Consider the following 21304-nt stretch of genomic DNA (forward strand, 5'->3'; position numbering starts at 1 on the left):
ATAGAGCTGCAAAATTTTTGAAATGAAACTGATAGAACTGAAAGGAGAAATGGACAAATCCATGATTACAGTTGGAGACTTCAAGACCATTCTTTCAATAATTGATATAAAAAAATGGGCAAAAATTCAGCAAGGATTTAGAAGAACTTAACAACACTATGACCCAATCAGCATTTATAGGACTCTCCACCAAGTAACAGCAGAATACATGTTCTTTTCAAACACCCACAGAACAGATAGCAAGATCCACCATATCTTGCACTGCAAAGCAAACCTCACCAAATTTAAAAGAATTGAAATAATACAGGGTATGTTCTCTGATTACAGTGGAATCAAACAAGAAATCAATAATAGAAAGATAACAGAAAAATATCTAAATGCTTGGAAACAGAACAATATACTTCTAAATATGGGTAGATAATCCTGAGGTCAAAGAGAGAGTTTCAAAGAAATTAAAAAGTTCATTGAATGGAATACAAATAAAGATAAAACATATCCATAGCTGTATGGGATACAGCTAAAGTAGTCCTGAGAAAGAAATTTATAGCATTAAAGGAAAAGTGCTCAAATCAGTTGAAGAAACATCCTAAGTCAATAGTAGAAGCTTCAGCTTCAAGAAATTAGAAAAAGAAGAACAAATCCAAAGCTGAGAAGGAAAGAAGTAATAAAGATAAAAGTAGAAGTTAATAAAAAACAAAAACAATAGGAAAAATTAAAGAAGCAAAAAGCTGGTTCTCTGAAAATTTCAATAAAGTTGACAAACTGCTAGCAAGGATGACCCCCCCCAAAAAAGTCATAAATTACGAATATTAAGAATAAAACAGGGAGTATCACACAGACCTGACAAACACCAGAGGGATAATGAGGAATTATAGCCAACAATTCTACACACATAAATTTGACAACTTAGACAAAATGAACCCTTTCCTCAGTACACACACCCAAGATGAAATAGATAATTTAAGTAGCCTTATAACAATTAGTAAATTAAATTTGTAACTAAAACCTTCCCCAGGGCTTCCCTGGTGGCACGGTGGTTGAGAGTCTGCCTGCTGATGCAGGCGACACGGGTTTGTGCCCTGGTCTGGGAAGATCCCACATGCCGCGGAGCGGCTAGGCCCGTAAGCCATGGCTGCTGAGCCTGCACGTCCAGAGCCTGTGCTCCACAACGGGAGGGGCCACAGCAGTGAGGGGCCCGTGTACCACACACACACACAAAAAAAACCCCAAAACCAAAAAAACAAGACCTTTCCCCAAAGAAATATCTAGGCCTGGATGGTTCCACTGGAGGATTCTATTAAGCATTTAGAGAAGAATGAACACCAATTTACATAATCTTTTCCAGAAAATAGAAGAGAAAGGAATACTTCCCAGGACATTCTATGAAGCCAGTATTAACTTGATACTAAATCCAGACAAAGACAGTACAAAAATAAAACTACAGACCAATACCCCTCATGAATATAGATTTAAAAATTCTTAACAAAACATTGGCAAATAAAATTCAACAATATAAAAAAGTAATTATGTACCATGACCAAGTGGGGTTTATTCCAGTGATGCAAGGCTAGTTCAATATTAGAAAATTAATCAATGTAATCCACCATATTAACAGGCTAAAGAAGAAAAATCATATGATGAAATCAATATATGCAGAAAAAGCATTTGACAAAATTCAACATACCCATTCATGACAAAAACCCTCAGAAAATAACAGAGAGGAACCTTTTCAATTTGATAAAGCACATCTACATCAAACCTATAATTAACATCATGCTATTGGGAAAAGACAATGTTTTCTCCCTAAAATTGGGAACAAGGCAGGTGTCCACTCTCACTACCAACATTCAACATAGTCCTGGAAGTTCTAGCCAGTGTAACAAGGCAAGAAAAGTAAATAAAATGCATACAGGTCAAACAGCAAGGAATAAAAACTGTTCCTAATTGTAGATGGCATGATAGTCTATGTAGAAAATTCCAAGGAATCTACCAAAAAGTTTCCAGAACTATTAGATGAGTTTAACAAGTTTGCAGGGTACACGATAAACATACAAAAAATATTTTAGTAATAATTTAAAAAATCAGGGTTCCCTGGTGGCGCAGTGGTTGGGAGTCTGCCTGCCGATGCAGGGGACATGGGTTCGTGCCCCGGTCCGGGAAGATCCCACATGCCGCAGAGTGGTTGGGCCCGTGAGCCATGGCTGCTGAGCCTGCGCGTCCGGAGCCTGTGCTCCGCAATGTGAGAGGCCACAATAGGGAGAGGCCCGCGTAAAGCAAAAAAAAAAAAAAAAAAAAAAAAAAATCAATTATATTTCTATACACTAGCATTGAGGAGGTTAAAAACAAAAATATAATAACATTTATAATCACTCAAAAAAAGAAAAATATTTAAGTGTAAATCTAACAAAATATGTATAGGACTTACACACTGAAAGCTACAAACTGCTAAAGAAAGAAACAAAGATCTAAATCCCATGTTCATAGATTGGAAGAATCAATATAGTAAAGATGTCAATTTTCCACAAATTTGACATACAGGTTAAACATAATTCCTTTCAATCTCAGCAGGATTTTTGTAGGTATGGACAAAACTATTCTAAAATTTTTTTTCAGTTTGCCTGTTTTGTTTTTTTATTTTATTTTTAAAATATTTATTTATGGCTGTGTTGGGTCTTCGTTGCTGTATGCAGGGTTTCTCTAGTTGGAGTGCACAGGCTTCTCATTGCAGCAGCTTCTCTTGTTGTGGAGCATGGGCTTTAGGTGCGTGGGCTTTAGTAGTTGTGGCATGCAGGGTCAGTAGTTGTGGTTCACGGGCTCTAGAGCGCAGACTCAGTAGTTGTAGCACAAGGGCTTAGGTGCTCCGTGGCATGTGGGATCTTCCTGGACCAGGACTCAAACCTGTGTCCCCTGCATTGGCAGGCGGACTCTTAACCACTGAGCCACCAGGGAAGTCACTATTCTAAAATTTTTATGGAAAGACAAAGGAATTAGAATAGTTAAAACAATTCTAAAAAAGAAGAATAAAGTGTTTCTCACTGGCAAATCCTATTTTCTACTATATAACTTCAGCCCCTGGCCAGAGCTGATTGGACAAAGGGGAGCTAATGGGTTAGCTGATGTAAGACTCAAAAAGACAACTCAGAGGAATGATTTGGGCTAACAAAATCCCTTATCTTGAGAGTCTGAACTAGGAGATTTAGGACAACAGAGGCCAGTTAGCTACGAGAGCAGATTCTGCAAACTCATGTATAGTCAGGACTAAGGAAACAATAAGGTCACAGGCAAGGTGGAATTAAAGAGGAGCAAACACTGGCAGTAAGCAGAAGGCCACATCAGTCAAGAGGAAACAGATGAGATGCATGGAGGGATACACAGACATCATGAGAGAGACAACCCCTCCAGGGTGAATTTCATTCCTTGTGACTTTCTAGGTTTCCTAAATCCCAACTGTGCTATGGTTCCTGTTCGTAGATTTCTGTGGGATTCCTCAGAGTATTTTTATAACACATCTCCTCTTCTTGGACTTGCCTGATGTGGGCTGTGTCTTCTGTACCCAAGGAGGTGTAACTAACACAGTACAATAAGCAAATATCTCTCCCACTTAAAAGAATAAAACAAGGGAGGTGGCAAGATGTGAGCATTTGTTGTATCCCATCCCTCTGTTCTTCCCTCTCTGGCGCCTCCTCAAAATTAGTCCTTGTTCTCCTGCCGCTTCTTTGGCTTCTGATCAAGTGAATCCCCTAAAGTGAATTTGGGGGAGGCGGGGAGGAGAGAGCCCCTCGGGGGTGGGCCTCTTATCAGTGCCTGGTGTGCCCAGTAGCTATGCAACAGCTATTTAGTTGTTTTGTGGGAAAGAGAGAAGGATGGGGTGTGCCCAGAGTCTTCTTTTTTGGTAGCTTTTAAAATATCCTCTTACTGATGGTACTGTGGTGGGGAGAGCACAAATGCCTGCTGCACAGGGAAGATATGTGGGAGAAGCCGCTAGATGGAATGTATATGGCCTGGGCTGGGGGGGTCACAAGTGCTGGATGCTCACCATGGCTCTGTCATTGGTACTAGATGCATGTTACTTTATTAAGACTTGGTTCCTCCACCTGTGAAGTAATAACCATGTAATGTGAAAACATTCTCAAATTGCAAAGAAATTGTGGTTATTTCGGCACGAGATGTGGCTTCTGCTTAAATCTCCTTCCACTCTCCTCGTTCCTTTTGCTTTGGTCACGCTGGCTTCCTTGCTGTTTCATAAAACGTGATGGATCCCATCTTGTGGACTTTGTTTTCCAGGGGGAAAATTGACCATTGTCTTTTTCTGCACTCAACTGGAGCAATATGAAATTTCATGGTAGGACTTCTCTTACTCAGGCAAAAAGTAGTTCTGTGGATACAAAAGTGGATGTTTCCAGGTTCATCCTTGTCCATATTTTACGGGGACACTTTGCCCTATACTGAGTGGTACATGTTAAAGACGTGTTGGAGAAGTGAATAAATATTCCTGAGGCCTTTTTAGTGTACCTCCAGAGAATCATCTGTACTTTGCAACTTGTGCTTTTCCAACACTGAGATCTTCACCAAACAGCAGGAAATGAAAAGCTGATAAGAGACTTTTCTTTAAGGACATCAAATAGATACCTAGGGTTCCTTTTCCTCAGCCCTGTGGGCAATGGGCTGGGAATCCAGACACCTGAGTCTGTGGACTTGTGTTCTCATTATCCAGTCTCATCATCATACCCATTAACTCTTCCTTAGTTGATTTCACCTCACATCTTAGAGAACTGTGTATTCCTTAAGAGTTGAATGCTTTTCTCAGTATTCCCAGTAGCTAAGTGCAGGGCCAGGTACATGGCTGGCTGCATGGGGTAGTGGGAAAAAAATGAACCACAGGAAGTCAAGTCAGAGGACGGGAACAGGGAAGGTGTGTGGACATCGGGTTTTTATTAGAATACTGTGTTTACTTGGAGGGTCCCCTATTTTAAACACATTGGAGAGGCCCAGGGAGAGATTAACCAAGTGATTGAAAGAATTGCATGTGGGTTATTTAGCTAAAGGTTTTATAAGACTTCACTTAACTCAGGGGGAGGCAAATTGCTTTGCTTCAATGCCATGCATTTTTCATCTGTTTGTGTTTGAATTGCAAACCCAAACTGGATTCTCTTCAGGGCCTGGAACCCAGTGGGTGCTCAGGGAATATGTGTGGAATGAATGATTCAGTGTTTTCCTCCTGAGTCCTGATTCCTGGCTATAGCCAAGAAGCTGTCTTCCTCTTTCAAGGGCTGGTTATTCTAAGAGGCTAGAGGGGCACAGGAAAGAAGATTGATTTGTAAATCAGGTATAATCACTCTATTCAATATCGGGGCGATGTCTTAGTGGTGTGTGTGTGTGTGTGTTTGTGTGTGTGTGTGTATGCATGCACATGTACATGCATGTGTGTGCATATTTGGGGGAATAATATTAGAAGAAAATATTTGGGGGAGATAAATCATTTCCAAACCATAAACTGATTTGACATGGACTTAAAAGAGCAACTGAGAGTATTGTTAGGAGTAGGGCTGGGGCAACTGACAAAGCATTTGGGATGGTTTGAGTAATGGGGTGGGGGTCCTGGAAACTTGCTCAGATGGGTCCCACCTGTCATTGGTGGTTCGCTGTTACCCTCTGCTGGCCAAACTGTTGTAGTACCAGGAAACTGCAAATCTGGAGCAACTAGGTTCCCTGTTTCCACCAGGAGGTCTAGGCCCCTTCCCCATCAAAGAGGGGAAATGCAACTACTGCTGAGGAACAGCAGTGGTAGGAGAATGTAGCAAATTCTCTGCCAGGAGAGACAGGCTCTCATCACTGTGGGGATGAATTTTATGATTCTAATTTTTTATTCCATGCTCTGTTCTTTTACTAAGACCTTGCTCTCTCTTTGACTCTGGGCTGGGCACAGTGAGGAGACCCAGATAGGGCTCCATCACTGTCTCTACACCATAGGGTCTTCCATCATGTGTGCAGGGAACGGGAGGACAAGTATAGAAAATTGTGACTAAGGCCACAACTGAAACCTTGATAAAGGCTGTGTGTGTATTTAAAGGAAAGAGAGATGGTTTCGACTTGGGGGCAAGGGAGGTGAGGGGAAGGTGCCATTAAACAGATAGCATTTAAGCTGGGAACCTGAAGGATAGGTGATTTTTTTAAATTTAAAAAATATCTCTTTTGGGCTTCCCTGGTGGTGCAGTGGTTGAGAGTCTGCCTGCCGATGCAGGGAACAGGGGTTCGTGCCCTGGTCTGGGAAGATCCCACATGCCGCGGAGCGGCTGGGCCCGTGAGCCATGGCCGCTGAGCCTGCGCGTCCGGAGCCTGTGTTCTGCAATGGAAGAGGCCACAACAGTGAGAGGCCCGCATACCGCAAAAAAAAAAAAAAAAATATATATATATATATATATATATATATAGATAGATAATCTTTTAATATTACTCAGCCATAAAAATGAATGAATTCACACCATTTGCAGCAACATGGGTGGACCTAGAGATTATCATACTAAGCAAGCAAAGACAAATATCATATGATATAACTTATATGTGGAATCTAAAAAAAAATAAAAGATACAAATGAACTTATTTACAAAACGGAAATAGACTCACAGACATAGAAAACAAACTTATGGCTACCAAAGGGGATAGTGGGAAGGGGATAAATTAGGAGTTTGGGGTTAAAGTACACACACTTCCATATATAAAATGAATAGCTCACAGGGACCTGTTGTATAGCACAGGGAACTATATTCAATATCTTGTGGTAACCTATGAAGGAGGAGAATGTAAAAAAAAGAATATATATATTTATATATGCGTGTATGGCTGAATCACTTTGCTATATACCTGAAGCACAACATTGTAAATCAACTGTATTTCAATAAAAAATTTAAAAGATATATCTCTTTTATCATAAAAGTAGAAAGTTTATCATAAAAGATTAAACTTTGGCTAATAAAAGCATGAGAACAAATGAAAGTCACTTGAAATCCCATCACTCAGATATAATCAGTGTTAATATTTTGATCTATATATTTTGCTGTTGTTACAAAATTGGAAGTACACTGAAGGTACCATTTTGTATCCTGCTCTTTATCACTCTTTTGGTATGAACATTTTCCCAATGTTGCTTTTTTTTTTTTTGAAAATGTGCTATTTTATGGGGGAGTATTTCAATGTGTACAACTGTGGATAGGATTCTTCAAGCAGCATGAGGCAAAGCATATAGTTTGCACTGCACAAGAATTGTTAATTCTTTACCAATTCATTTCAGAAATATTTTTTGGACACTTACTACTGTGGTGACACAATGCTAAGAACTGACTCTTTGTGATGTTTACAGTATAGGAGAGAAGACTGATATGAATTAGGTAATCACAGAAATAACTATAAAATTGCATCTGGGAGAAGTGCTGTGAAGGAGAGATGTGAAGTTCTATGAAAGTATATATTAGAAAGAAGAGAAGTAGTCATGGAATTCTGGGAAAACTTTCCAGAGTAAGGAGTAATTGAGCTCAGCACTATAGGAGTTAATTAAGTAAAGAAGATCAAGAAGAACATGACTGGCAGAGGGAACAGCACGTGCAAAGTCCCTTCAGCAGGAGTGGGCATTGTTGAGTCCAAGAAACTGAAATAAGATCAAAGAGAAGGGAGTGCAGAGGCCTGAAATGTCGTTGAAGAAATAGGTAAAGCCTGACTCTACAGAGCCTCTTAGACCAGGTGAAAATTGTCGTTTCTTGTAAGAGCTATAGGGAACTGTTGAAGTGTTTGAAGCCAGGCTTGGGAGGTAAAGGACAGATTTGTTTTTATTTATTTATTTATTTACTTTAGGCTGTGTTGGGTCTTGGTTGCTGCGTGAGGGCTTTTTCTAGTTGTGGCGAGCGGGGGCTACCCTTCGTTGTGGTGCGCGGGCTTCTCATTGCAGTGGCTTCTCTTGTTGTGGAGCACGGGCTCTAGGTGTGTGGGCTCCAGTAGTTGCAGCATGTGGGCTCAGTAGTTGTGGCTCGCGGGCTCTAGAATGCAGGCTCAGTCCTTGTGGTGCATGGGCTTAGTTGCTCTGCGGTATGTGGGATCTTCCTGGACCAAGGCTCAAACCTGTGTGCCCCACCTTGTCAGGTGGATTCCTAACCACTGCACCACCAGGGAAGCCCCAGGTTTGTTTTTGAAAAGGTCTACCTCATTGCAGTATGGTATGAGGCTGGGAGGGAACTAAAGTATATGTAGATAAACCAGGTCCAGGTGATTAGTTGCTCAAGCCCAGTGAGAAGGGGACTTCAAGAGTCCAGGCAGGAGCTGTGGGAAGACTGGATTAAGATAGTGAAAGTCGAGTTGGAGAGAAGTGGATGGTTTTGAGAGATGTCTGGGTAGTAGAATGTTTAGGACTCGTCATGTGAGGTGAAGAAATAGGATATGCCCCGAAAGAGTCCTAAGTCTCTAGCATACCTAACTGGATGGAAGAAGGGTATTCCCCCAAGATAGGAACACTGGAAGAGTGAAAGTTTGGAGGGGACAGTCATAGATGTTTGCTTTGTTTCCCAGAGAGAACAATTTCAGGAGTGCTATAGATCATCACTTCAGCTCCTTGCAGAGATAGCTCCTACCACACTTGAACACCACACTGAAGGGTCCTCTATTTGGGGGTGAGTGGTCCCATGGAGAAAGCCAACACTATGCCTGGATTTGCTGTCTCCATACTTATTTCAGGGCCTTGAACTACTACTCGCTAGGTGTAAAGCATTGGGCAAGTCATTTTAAGGGTCTCTGGACCTTAGTTTCTTATCTTTAAAATGAGGGTAATAGCTTTTAGTCCAAAAGATTGTTGGGAGAATTAAACAAAAGCATTGATATTCAAGAGCTTTGTGAATGTCCATGGACTGCACAAACACAATATGTGATTGTTATTCCTACTCCTATATTTGTTCTGAATATTACTGCCAAACATATTAATATTAGGGATATAAAATTCAATGTTTTCTCCAAGGGTTCTCTGGGAAAAAGGTGTGATTGAAGTCTAAATAAATAAATATACCACCCAGAAGCTAGAGATGGTGGCCCCAAACTATGTATAAGCCTGTGTGTTTACTTGGATTCAGACTTTTCCGACATGTAAATTATGCAGAGTCTGTGTCACAGCAGAGCACTCTGTTCCTAAAAAGAACTCTCTCTCTTTTTTTTTTTTTCCTGAATCCATCCTCTACCTTTTAAAATAAATCTCATTATGGAGTGCTGACATTTTCAGTAAAACCATTAAACTAAAATCTGAGGATTTTTTAAGACTAAAAACAAGTCTGGTTTATTAGGCAGCAGCTTATAACTTGCTGCTAAGTAGATACAATCTATTTAGAGAAATTTATGTAGATATCTGATAAAACATTTCAGAATCCTCGTCTCTTTCTGACTAAGATGGAGAATGTTAAACAGATTATCAAGAATTCTCTCCTTCTCTTGGTGGAGTAGAATTTGACTATTGCAGCATTCTTAGAGTGGATGGAAACCATAGGACCAAGATTTAAACTGGATCTCTTGACCCTACATCACTAACACTATTACCATATTCTAGCTGAGTGACTTTCAATGTGACTTTCTTCAAAGGGTGGTGGGGAGATGTAGAGCTAATACTTGTACATGCATAATGGCTGGCATATAATAAGGCATGATCTCATCTTTCTTTCCTTCCTTCTGTTTCTCCCTATTTCTTCCTCCTTCATCTCCCTTTTTCTCTCCTTTACGTCTCCTCCTGTTCCTCTTCCTATTGATTAAACTTACAATTTTGTCTCGCCTGTCTTTAGACTACATTGAGGAATGGCACATATTGGGGTTACCCAAGGTCACTTAGTCACTTAGGTCCCTGACAATGATAATAACAGCTCATTTACAAACCACCGATTGAGAATCATGTCCCTTAATCCTCTCCCCAAACTTAGGAGATGAGTACTGTCTCCGTTTCACAGGTAAGGAACGTAAGCTACAGACAGGCTCAATAGACAATCTTACAGAGTTAGTTAGCTGGAAGTTTTCATCCCCATACTCACCCAACCCAAAGGCCTCCAAAATGATTATGATTGGCACTCCTTTACCACTCAACAGATATTTATTTGGAGCAGGCTCTTCAACAGGAACAGAGTAAACAGCCGCGCAGACACAGTCACAGCCCTCATGGAACACACACACACACAGACACAGACACACACACACATAGGGATGATCCTCAGATGACACTCGCTGGCATTGCCCTACCCTCTGTACTTTGGTGTCCATTCTGATTTGTCAGTGTTCATGTGGTACCAGTTACTAAACTTTTAACATATTGTTCCTTCTTACAAACTATGAGAAGTGCTGAAAATGGAAAAGGATCAGAAAGCTTTGAGAAAATGTAATAGGGGGACAGTTTATATAGGAGTTTAAGAAATCTTCTTTGAATGAGGCATTTGAACCATGACTTGAACAATGAGTTTTCTCAGCCTGCTGTGAGATGGTGCTGGGCAGAGGCCAGACCATACAGGGACCTGTAGTCCATGTTATGTAACTTAGATTTGATTCTGAAATCAAAAAGATGTCATTTAATAGAGTGAGCAGGGGAGTCACATCATTCCTTTTGTATTTGAAGAATAGCACTCTGGTTACTATGTGAGAATGGATGGGAGCAGGGTGCCCAGTCCTAATCTTACATTAGATTGATTCTGTGTAGTGGGGATTCAGATATGAATCAGTCACAGATCATCCTTTTCTGTCTCTTAGGGAAGACAAAACATGTACTGAAACAGTTATCATACAAGTCATGCAGTGCTATATACAAAGGCTGTAGCAGACAGACAGCAAAAGCGTTGAGAGTGAGAAGAATTTCAGACCATGCTCACTTTCTTTTAACCAGAAGCCATTGCTTCTGGTTCTCTCTGTTCTCTCTGTTGTAGAGATTCTTAACCCTCAGAATTTTCCATGCATACCCTGAAAGGCTCTGAAATCTGAAGCAAATCAATTCAGTAAACACTTATCCAGTGTCTGCTTTGTCTTTGGCTTGTAAGAATCTCACTTCACTTGTTTCACTGTATTTCTACCATAAGAAAATGACAGAATGAGCTTGAAATAGTGGTAGCTTGGGTGGATGTCACTGGACCTATATTCAAGTCTCCATTTTATCTTCAGTCAGCAATGCGACCTTTGGAGATTAGCATAAACTAATGCTTAGTGAGTCATCCAGATTGAGTTAGAACAAAGATTATTTTTGATGTGCTTTGAGGAAGTTGAGCTCCATGAAGGTTTTCTAGAGAACTGGGAAGACACAGAGGAGCATGAATCAGTTGACTGCCAGCGTGATACAATCTTGCTATTCCCCTAAAGGATCCTGTCAAGGCTAATCATCTCTGAGCTCTGTGGCCATAAAACCTCTCCCTGTGGACTTCCCTGGTGGCGCAGTGGTTAAGAATCCACCTGCCAATGCAGGGAACACAGGTTCGAGCCCTGGTCCGGGAAGATCCCACATGCCATGGAGCAACTAAGCCCGTGCGCCACAACTACTGAGCCTGCGTTCTAGAATCCATGAGATACAACTGCTGAGCCTGCATGCTGCAACTACTGAAGCCCACGTGTCTAGAGCCTGTGCTCCTCAACAAGGGAAGCCACCACAATGAGAAGCCTGTGCACCGCAACAAAGAGTAACCCCGCTCGCTGCAACTAGAGAAAGCCCGTGCACAGCAACCAAGACCAAACACAGCCAAAAAAACCAAAAACCAAAAAACAAAACCTTTCCCTGTGATCCTCCACCTCCCTCCTCCCTTAGTCATGGGACCAGAATGAGAGAGAAGGGATGTCATTCTTCAGCTTCTCTTTCTTCTGAGGTGATCAAACCTCATTATTTTCTGTGTCAGCAGATATATTTCAGACAATTCCATTATTTTCAACTTGGAAAGATTATGCAAACTACTTTTCTTCTCTGTGGGGTTTTTTCACGGGATAGACTGCTGGAACAATGAGAAGGAGAGGATTTTGCTGGTCACAGACAGGATTCTCTTGATCTGCAAATACGACTTCATCATGCTCAGCTGTGTGCAGTTGCAATGGATTCCCCTGAGTGCTGTCTATCGCATCTGCCTGGGCAAGTTTTCCTTCCCTACAATGTCACTGGACAAGTGAGTATGATGTCTTAGACTCAGGAAAGTGGTGCAGTGGGTGTGGGGCAGGCAGGGGAAACAATCACCAAGTTCAGTTCAGTGCTGTATGCTGGGAGAATCCAGGGGAGAACAGTGACGCTGTGGCTGAATTCATCAAACAATCCTTGAGTTTCCACTCTACGTCAGACACCAGGGATACAATTTTAAGTACATTTGTACTTTCATATGAGTACCTGACAAGTCAGTGGTTGAATGTAAAGTGGAAAGAGCTGTGGGGACATGGAGGAAACGGTTTTAACCTAATTCCTGTGGCAGAGATCAGAGAAGCTTTCCAGGAGAAGAGCTTGAGCCAATATTTGACATGGGGTAGGAGTCAGCCGAAGAAGAACAAAAGCCTAAGAATATTCCAAGCAGAAGGAAGAGAGAGCAACCAAAGGAATGAAGGTGGGAAAAAGTTCTGTAGAGTAAACACCATATAGTACCACTCCCATCTGTGATGTAAGCCTGAATACCCCCTGTCTCCTAAGAGTGCTGTCACCTGCAAAATACCCAGCACTTTTAATTAAGGCAGTCTGGTTCTAGACACCTTGGTGCCTTTATTCGTGACATTTTAACCCATGGCTTTTAGCCCCAAGCAGTTAACCATTTCTACCCTTCCTTGCTGTACAATGTTCCTGCAACTTTTTCTACAAAGGTAATGCCTTCCACACAGGGTCAACCAGGTCTGAAACATTCCAGGGAGAGGTGCAGCCAAATACACCAGTGTGGCTTTATAACAGCAACCACTGGAGGACCTTGTTCTTGGGGTCCTGCTGCCATCCTCACCCCCAGCAGCTGTCAATTGCCTTTGGGAATTGAAATTATTCTACAAAGCTTAATGAACAGAACCCAAGATGGCTAATAAGACTTCTTGAAAGAAGTCTCTTTGGGATCTTTCCTGGAAGCTTAGTGGAGGAGGGGACATCACCTCTCTCGGAGAGGTTGACAGTTACCAAGAGACCTGGTGAGGTCTATAGAGGAGGGTTGCTGAACTGAGCAAATTCTTGTTATGGTCTCAGGAGGAACTGACTTTCTTCAACATTTTAAATCTAAGCTGGAGGACAGCTTCCTTCCTCTGAACCTCTGAATGTGAACTCTTCCCGTGGAACTGTGAGCTCTTTCAGGGCAGGTACCTTTTGTTGTTTTCATTCTTTAAGCACCTGGCTGAAAAATCTTTCTAAAATACTGAAATTAGTATAGACCGATCAAGTGATTGGGTTTCCTTACATAAAGCATATCATATCAGAGACCTATTTCTTATTTGCTCTTTCCATGGATGCTAGAAATGATTGATTTTGTTCACTGACTTTTTGAACTGGTGGATTTTTCAATAATATAGGCATGTGGTAAACATCTATTTAAACATCGCAGAAATTTATTTATTGTCAGGATATCTCTCCTAACCCAGACTTTCAGTTTTCCAGAATTATTTTCATAGGTGATAGTTAGCAGTTTCATGTGTTTTATTCTATTTTTTTGAGAAATAATCTGCAAATATATAAGAATAAAAATGTCTTTGTATGTATATGTGTGGGTTTACACATATTTGTAATATTGATATACACATACATTTATCACAAATTATTTTATCCAGTGGGTACACATACCATAAAATGTCCTGCCTCAAGCTATTTTACCCAAAAATATACCTTGGAGACTTTATTATGTAGTCATGGAAAGATTAACTTCAGTCTTTTTAATAGTGCAGAGTATTCCATTTCAAGTCTAATCTATCTATCCAGCTCCTCATTCATGGATATTTATTTTTATCTTTTCTACTACAAACAAAGCTGCTATACATATCCTTGTCTATAGGACTTTGCGCATATGTGCAAATGTATCTGTAATGTAAATTTCTGCAAGTGGAATTATTAGGTCAAAAGTCATGTGAATTTCAACTGACAGCTACTGCCAAATTGCCTTCTAAACAGGTGATGCCAGTTCATGCTCGCTCAATGTGTGAGTATCCTTTTTCACACACTCTCACCAATATCGTGTATCATGAAACTCTTTTTCTTTGCCAGGGAAATAAAGAAAAATGTCTTATTTTTGTTCTAATTTCCATCACTAGAATTTGAAGGAAGTTGAGGGTGTTTTTCTTAGGTTAGAAAGTAATTTTATTTCTTTTTCTGTGAACTACCTATTTTTGATCATAGCCCATATTTTTTCTATTGAGATATTGATTTTTCTCTTACTGATTTGTAAGAGCTCCTTATATATCAAAGAACTTGGTCCTGTTTCTGCCGTATATACTGCAAATATTTTTTTCCCATTTGTCATATCTCTTTTAACTTTATAATGCTATGTTTTACTGTCTTTGAGTTTTAGGTTGTCAAATGTATCAATCTTTCAAGACTTCTGAGTTCATTTCTTTTTGAGAAAGGTTTTCTCCACTCTGAAATTATAAAATATATTTCCACATTTTCTTCTAAAGTTTTTACAATTTATTTTAAAAAATAGTTAAATTTATGTTTCATCTGGAATTTACCTTAAGTAAGAAAAAAGATAAGCAATCAGCTTTATTTTGTTAACCAGATGGCAGGCTAGATTTCTCAACATTGTTTATTCAATACTCCCCTTTATCAATATATATTTTACCATGTGTATTTGTGTTTATTTCTGGATTATCCATTCATCTGTTTACTAGAGTACAAAATGGTTTTAATTATTATAACATTTTATTACATTTTAATATCTGGTAGACTTACTCCCCTCATTAATTTTTTACAAGAATTTATTTATTTATGCATATTTATTTTTCCATCAGCTTGCCTAATTAAAAAAAATCCTATTATTAATAGGATTTTCGAATGTTAAATCAACCTTTCAGTCTTAAAATAAACACATTTAGTCATGGTGTATTATCTTTTCTATACATTGTTGAATTCAGCTTCCTAATGTTTTATTAAAGAGTTTTGTGTCTATGTTCATGAGGATATTAGTGTATTATTTTCATTCTTTTGTAATGTCTTTGCCAGGTATTTGTGTTATGCTGGCCTCATAAAACAAGTTGGATAGTGTTCCCTTCTCTTTTATTTTCTAAAAGATTTTGTGTATAACTGGTGTTATCTCTTCCTTGAATGTTTGATAGAACTTACAAAGGAAATTTTCTGGGCCTGAGATTACTTTGTGGGACAGTTTTAGATAATAAAGTTAATTTGTTTTATAAATATTGAGTTACTCGTATTTTTTCTTCTGTGTTAATTTTGGTAAATTATATTTTTCAAGGAATTTATTGTTTAAGTTGTTTTATTTGAAAGCATATAGTTGTTAATATTCCATTATTATCCATTTAATGTCTTCTTTCTTAATTTTCGTGATCTGCATTCTCTCTTTATTTTTTCTGTTGATGAACCTATTGATTTTTTGTTTGTTTGTTTTAACAAGAACATGCATTTCACTTTGCTAATTTTCACGATTGTCTGATTCTATGTAGTTGATTTCTACTATTTTCTTTATTTTTTTCTTTCTTCTACTTACTTTTTGGTTTACTTCTCTTTTTCTTTTTTTAACTTCTTAATGTGGAACCTGAGGGCATTTATTTTAGGCCTTTCTTTGTTTCTAACGTGAGCATTTAAATCTATAAATTTTCTCTACACACTGCTTTCACTACATCTCACAGATTTTGGTATGTTGTGTTTATACTATCATTCAGTTAGAAAGATTTTCTAATTTTCCTTGTGATTTCTTCTTCAACCCATGGATACTTTAGAAAGTGTACTGGAAAATTTCCAAATATTTTGAGTTTTCCTAGATATTTTAACATTACTGAGTTTTAACTTAGAGAATATACTGTCTTTGACTTTAATCCTTGTAAATGTATTGAGACTTTTTTATTGACTCAACTATATAGTACATCTTTCTGAATGTACCATGTGCATTTGAAAAGAATTTTGTGTTTAGTTTTCTATAGATATCAATTAGTTCATTGAGTTTGATAATGTTGTTTAGATTATTTATGGGTTTACTGACTTCTGTCTAGTTTTTTTTTTTATTGGTTACTGAGAGGGAAATGTTAAAATCTGCTATTATTGTGGGATTTTCTCTTGTCTCTTTAATTTTATTATTTTTTGCTTTATGTATTTTGAGAGTCTATGTTAGATGCACACACATTCATGACTGGTATGTCATTTTGATGAATTGCGCCTTTTTTCATTATGAAATGTTACTTTTTATCTCTGGCAATACTCTGTCTAGAAATCTATTTTGTATCTCATATTATTATAGCCACTCTATCATTTTTATACTTATTTTTGCATAGTATATATTTTTTCATCCATTTACTATCTCTCTTTGTATTCAAAGTGCATTTCTTGTAGAGATCACATAATTGAGTCATACTTTTAATCTGTTCTGATCATCTCTGCCTTTTAATTAGTGTTTAGTTCCTTTTGTAATTATGATAAAGTCAGTGTAGTCACAGGAGGAAACAAGAATGAGGCTTTGAAGGAAGAAGTGTATTATACTCACAAGTCCCAGAAAGGGAGTCACCATATGCCATGTAGGGCCATAAGGGAAGACACAGTGTCCATCAAGAGGCAGAGGGGCAGGAGCTGGGGGACAACTTAGGCCATGACCTTTATTAGAGTTTCCACAGGAAAGGCAAGGCAGGGCAGGGTAAACAGTTTATGATTGGCCAGTATGAATAATTTTGATAAACTTTAAACTGCAGGTGGTTCCTGGTTGCCTGGTACCTGGTTTTTGGCTAAGGCAAAAGAATATTGCCTTATGGGAAGTATGGGCCAGATAGAGGAGGTATGCCTCTGGATTGTTTAATTTGCATATCAAAGTCCATGTGTTGGGCATTTTGCTATCTCTAAGAGTTGGCTACCCCTAAGAGGGGCAGGCTCTTCCCTGCCAGAAAGATATCAGAACATTATAATACACAGAAAATTAAAATATATGTATACAATATACATATAGCTCCATTTACATCCCCTCCTCACTGCCTTTTACATTGCAGTTGTCATGCATATTACTTTCATGTGCATTTTAAACCCTACAGATAACATTATAAATTTTGCTTTAAGAAATCATATGTATTTCAAAGAAATTAGAAAATAAAGTTATCTTTTATATGCACATGTTTTCATTTCTGATGCTCTTCGTTTGTTACAGAAGATTCAAGTTTCTCTTTGAGGTCATATTCCTTACACATGAAAAATTACTTTTTAGCATTCCTTGTAGTGTAATCTACTATGATAAAATTTATTATTTTTTATTTTGGGGGAGGTCTTTATTTAGTCTTTATTCTTAAAGAATATTTCCTCTAGTTAGAGAATTCTGATGACATTTTTTTCTTTCAACATTCGCAAGATGTTGTTCCACTGTTTTCTGGCCTCCATAATTTCTGAAGAGAAGTCCACAGTCATTTGACTTGCTATTCCTCTGTGTATTCTCTAGCTGCTTTCAAATGTTACCTTTATCTTAGTTTTCAGAAGTTTGACTATAATGTGCCTACTCCCTTGAGTTCTGCTATTAATTTCAAGTTTTAATATTACACTGTTTAGAAAATGTCTTCTCTACTATTTCTACTCCTTAGGATTTACTGAATATTTTTACATTTCAATTGTTAATTTATATCAACATTTCATAAATGCTTGAATGCGCAGTCTCTGCTTTCTTTGTATGGAATTCGATAAATGGTACTTAGATCCATTATCATTATGTTCTTTGTGTCTTGTTTGTCTTTGCCTATTATTCATTAATTCAGTTTTTTTGGCTACTTCATCTCATAGACTGAGAGAGGAGAATTAAATTTTCCTTAACTATTATGCTTTTTTTTTTACTTTGTGACTTAACATTATGAATGTTCATATTGTCTTGTTTGATGTAGGAACATTTATAGATGTTGAATCCTTATTTTAGATTATAATCTTTTTCATTATAAAGTTTATCTCCTTTAATGTCTTCCTTGCTTTTGGTCTTGTCTGCTGAATATTGTGAACCTTATGTCCTTTTTATTTGAATTTTCTTCATATATTTCTGCCTGTTTTTTACTGTAAACTTTTGGGGTTTCTTTATATTTTGATGTGTTCTTGTATGCAGCATATGATTGAATTTTACTTTGTGATCCAACCTGAGGGTCTTTTCTTTTAATTGGTAAGATTAACCTATTTATACATATTAATATGACAGTTACAGTCTTAGTTCTGCCATCTTGATTTTTGTATTATTGCATTTTTCTAAATATATTACCATATTTTCTATATTTCCTTTGTTTTCCATTGAGCATATTTTTCTTTAAGCAAGAAAGTTTAGCGTCTTTTTCTACTAGTGACTATAAGTGTAATTTATAGTAATCTTAATGCTATCTTTTTTGGATATTATCTATTTACTTCCTAAGATAAACTCATTTACATTAACAACCCACTTTTTCATCTTCTTTTTATACTTCTCTATCATTCATTTTTAAAAGGTGCTTATAATTATTGTTATTAGTTATATCATGGTTATTTAAAGAATATGCCCCACTTGATATGCCATCTTCAGCAGTGTATATTAAAGCTCCATTGTGAAACATAAGAAATCTACATATTCATACTATTCTTACATTCTCTTATCCTTCACCTCCCTTCTTTCATTAATTTTACCAGACAAATTTCATTTTTGATGGCTTGTTTTATTTGATTTCCCATGAGGCACCCAGTTATTACCATAGAGAGTTGGTGTAATTCTGGGCCTCCTAATTAACTTGTGTGGCTTTATTCAGATTTTCATCCTGGGTTAGAGTAAGAAAGCCTGTCCCAGCAGCTAGCATGCTGTTAAAAATTAAAATGCTTATTCTGGGCCCCCCGGGTGTAGGAACATGGTGTGATGAAAGGGTGGTTTTTAAAGTTCTGCTCAGTTTTTTTTAGCAAACCTCCATAGTAGAGTTCTGGACAGGGGATAGAGTCTTGGATTTCAGTCCTAATTTTACAACTGTTAACTTTGTTTCCTCATCTTTCAAAAGGTCATTCATACTGTCATACTGTTTCATTAATAGTCTTATTGTACAGCTCTAATGAGATAATTTGAAAGCACTTTGTAATATGCCTTATAGATATCAGGCGTTAACAAGTTCTGATTTTTTTCTCTCAGATGAAAGCTTTTGTTAACATGGAACTAAGTAGATTAATTTGATTTTTATCTTTATTTCCAAGTCAGTTAGCCCTTCTTAGTTGGGCATTAAGTCACCATTATAAGTCAGACTTCAGGCAGCAGCAGGCAGGGAAAGGAGGAAGAGGCAAGGGAAAATCACCTGCTAAATAATCATAAACTGAATCCAGAGGAAATCCTGAATAGAGTGAAGCAAATTCCCTTGTTATAAGAAAATGCAGTGACTTAACATTAGCACGTGCTGGCTACAGAAGGTAATGCTGACACTGCTTACCAAGAGCTCTTACCTCCCTCGTGCCATTTGACCTTCAACAGCAAGAATGAATATCAAGGACTGACTACATTTTAGAGATGAGAGAAGTGAGACTGAGAGGGGTCCAGGGATTCATGCACCATCAGCTATTTAGTATTAGAGTTGGGCTTCAAAATCAATTCTTCTAACTTCCTGTCCAGTGTTCTTTTCCTTTAATAAATAATATTTTATCTCTTTTTCTTCTCCCTCCCCTCCCCTCTCCTCCCCTTCCCTCCTTGTCCCTTCCTTTCCCTTCCCTCTCCTCTTTCTCTCTCTATGATCTTGCTTCTGTTTTTTCATCCTCTGTCCTCTCCTTTCCTCCTCTCTGTCTCTCTGGGTGAAGATAACCTCTCCTGTTAATGCAGCTTCTGCTTCTCATAAGAAGCTGTGAAGAGGAATATTGGAACTTAGCAGAACCTGTGCCAGTGTATCCCACGTATTGGTACTTACAAAACAGAGTTGTTCTGTTTTATTCACTGTTTTGCCTTTGGCTTAATATGAAGTGAGAGTGTGATGGGAAGAGACAACTACAGGCTATGGATCATTTATCTGTGAGATGAAGGAAGATTCTCTTTGGATTAGAACATTCACCAGACACAAAACCAGGAAATGGTAAAAGGTCTAGTTTATCTTACAGAGTAACTAGCTTAACTAGTTGCTAGTACATAGCCTTTGTTATTGTTCCTTATCTGAGATGAGAACCCTATATCTTATTTCTATCATAATTGGATTCATTCCCAGATTTTAATTAAAATTTAATTTTTGTAATCCTGTTGTGTCTATAACCTCCAAGAAAAGTGGAGGAGGGAAAGGAAGACTCCATTTCTATGAGATTAACCATTAGGTTAAAGCTATGACCAATTTTAACCATAGCAATTTCCTTACTGCTTGAATTTGGACAATTCATTTTAATTCCTGAGCTCTCAATTTCTGATCTATAAAATGTCAATAATAAAAATCCCTGTCAGGCCTAACTCATAGGTCATTATAGATTTAAATAATGGATATAAAAGTGTTTTGTAAATTGTATGGTGTTAAAATAATTGTTACTTAAAGAGTTCTAAAAATCCATATTTACTTGCTAACTCTCCCATTTTAAAAAATATGCCCACAAGAGATAATGATGAGGATGCTGAGTGGTCAAGTGACTTGTATGTAATCAAACAGATACATGATGGTGGGGTCTGGAACATGAGATCCTCTGATTTCAAATCCTCCCTTTGTCATGCACCTAGTTCCTACTGGTCCTCAAATGCATTGTAATTTTAGAGGATAAATGGGCCCCATTGCATGACCTCTGTTCCTATCTGAAGTCTGTAATCAGGAGGTAGAGTATAAATAGTTTAGAACTTAGAGAGCAGGTTTTGAAGTCAGGCTGCCTGGGAGTCAATCCTAGATCTGCTTCTGGGTGACCTAGAGCAAGTCACACAACAATCTGTGCCTCAGTCTCTTCACTTGGAAACTGGAGAGGGTAATAGTATCTATCTCAGTCCATGTTGAAGATTAAATGAGATAATACATATAAAATATTTAGAAAAATATCTGGTATGTAATAAGCACTTGAAGGATGTAAGCTTCTATAACAGGTTTGGGAGAAAGACACTGATTGAGGATTCAGGGATCTGGGTCCTGATCTACTTTCTTAATCAGGAAAGTCTCCTCCCCTGGCTGAATTTCAGTTTCCTCACTTATAAAATCTCTGAATTTTTTTGTGAAGTATAATGTCTGGGATGCCCTCCTCTTTCATGCCTTC

The 21304-nt window shown here is 38.1% G+C and overlaps 1 protein-coding gene across 1 annotated transcript in view; it reads left to right on the forward strand.

Moving 5' to 3' along the window:
* Window positions 1-21304, forward strand: part of TPRG1 (tumor protein p63 regulated 1) — a 122650-nt gene that overhangs the window by 25800 nt on the left and 75546 nt on the right. Inside the window, exon 4 of the mRNA XM_060100257.1 lies at window positions 11969-12140. Coding sequence (XP_059956240.1) covers window positions 11969-12140 — 172 coding nt within the window. The remainder of the gene's footprint in view (window positions 1-11968; window positions 12141-21304) is intronic.

The sequence above is a fragment of the Mesoplodon densirostris genome, chromosome 5, assembly GCF_025265405.1.
Source record: "Mesoplodon densirostris isolate mMesDen1 chromosome 5, mMesDen1 primary haplotype, whole genome shotgun sequence".
NCBI lineage: Eukaryota > Metazoa > Chordata > Mammalia > Artiodactyla > Ziphiidae > Mesoplodon > Mesoplodon densirostris.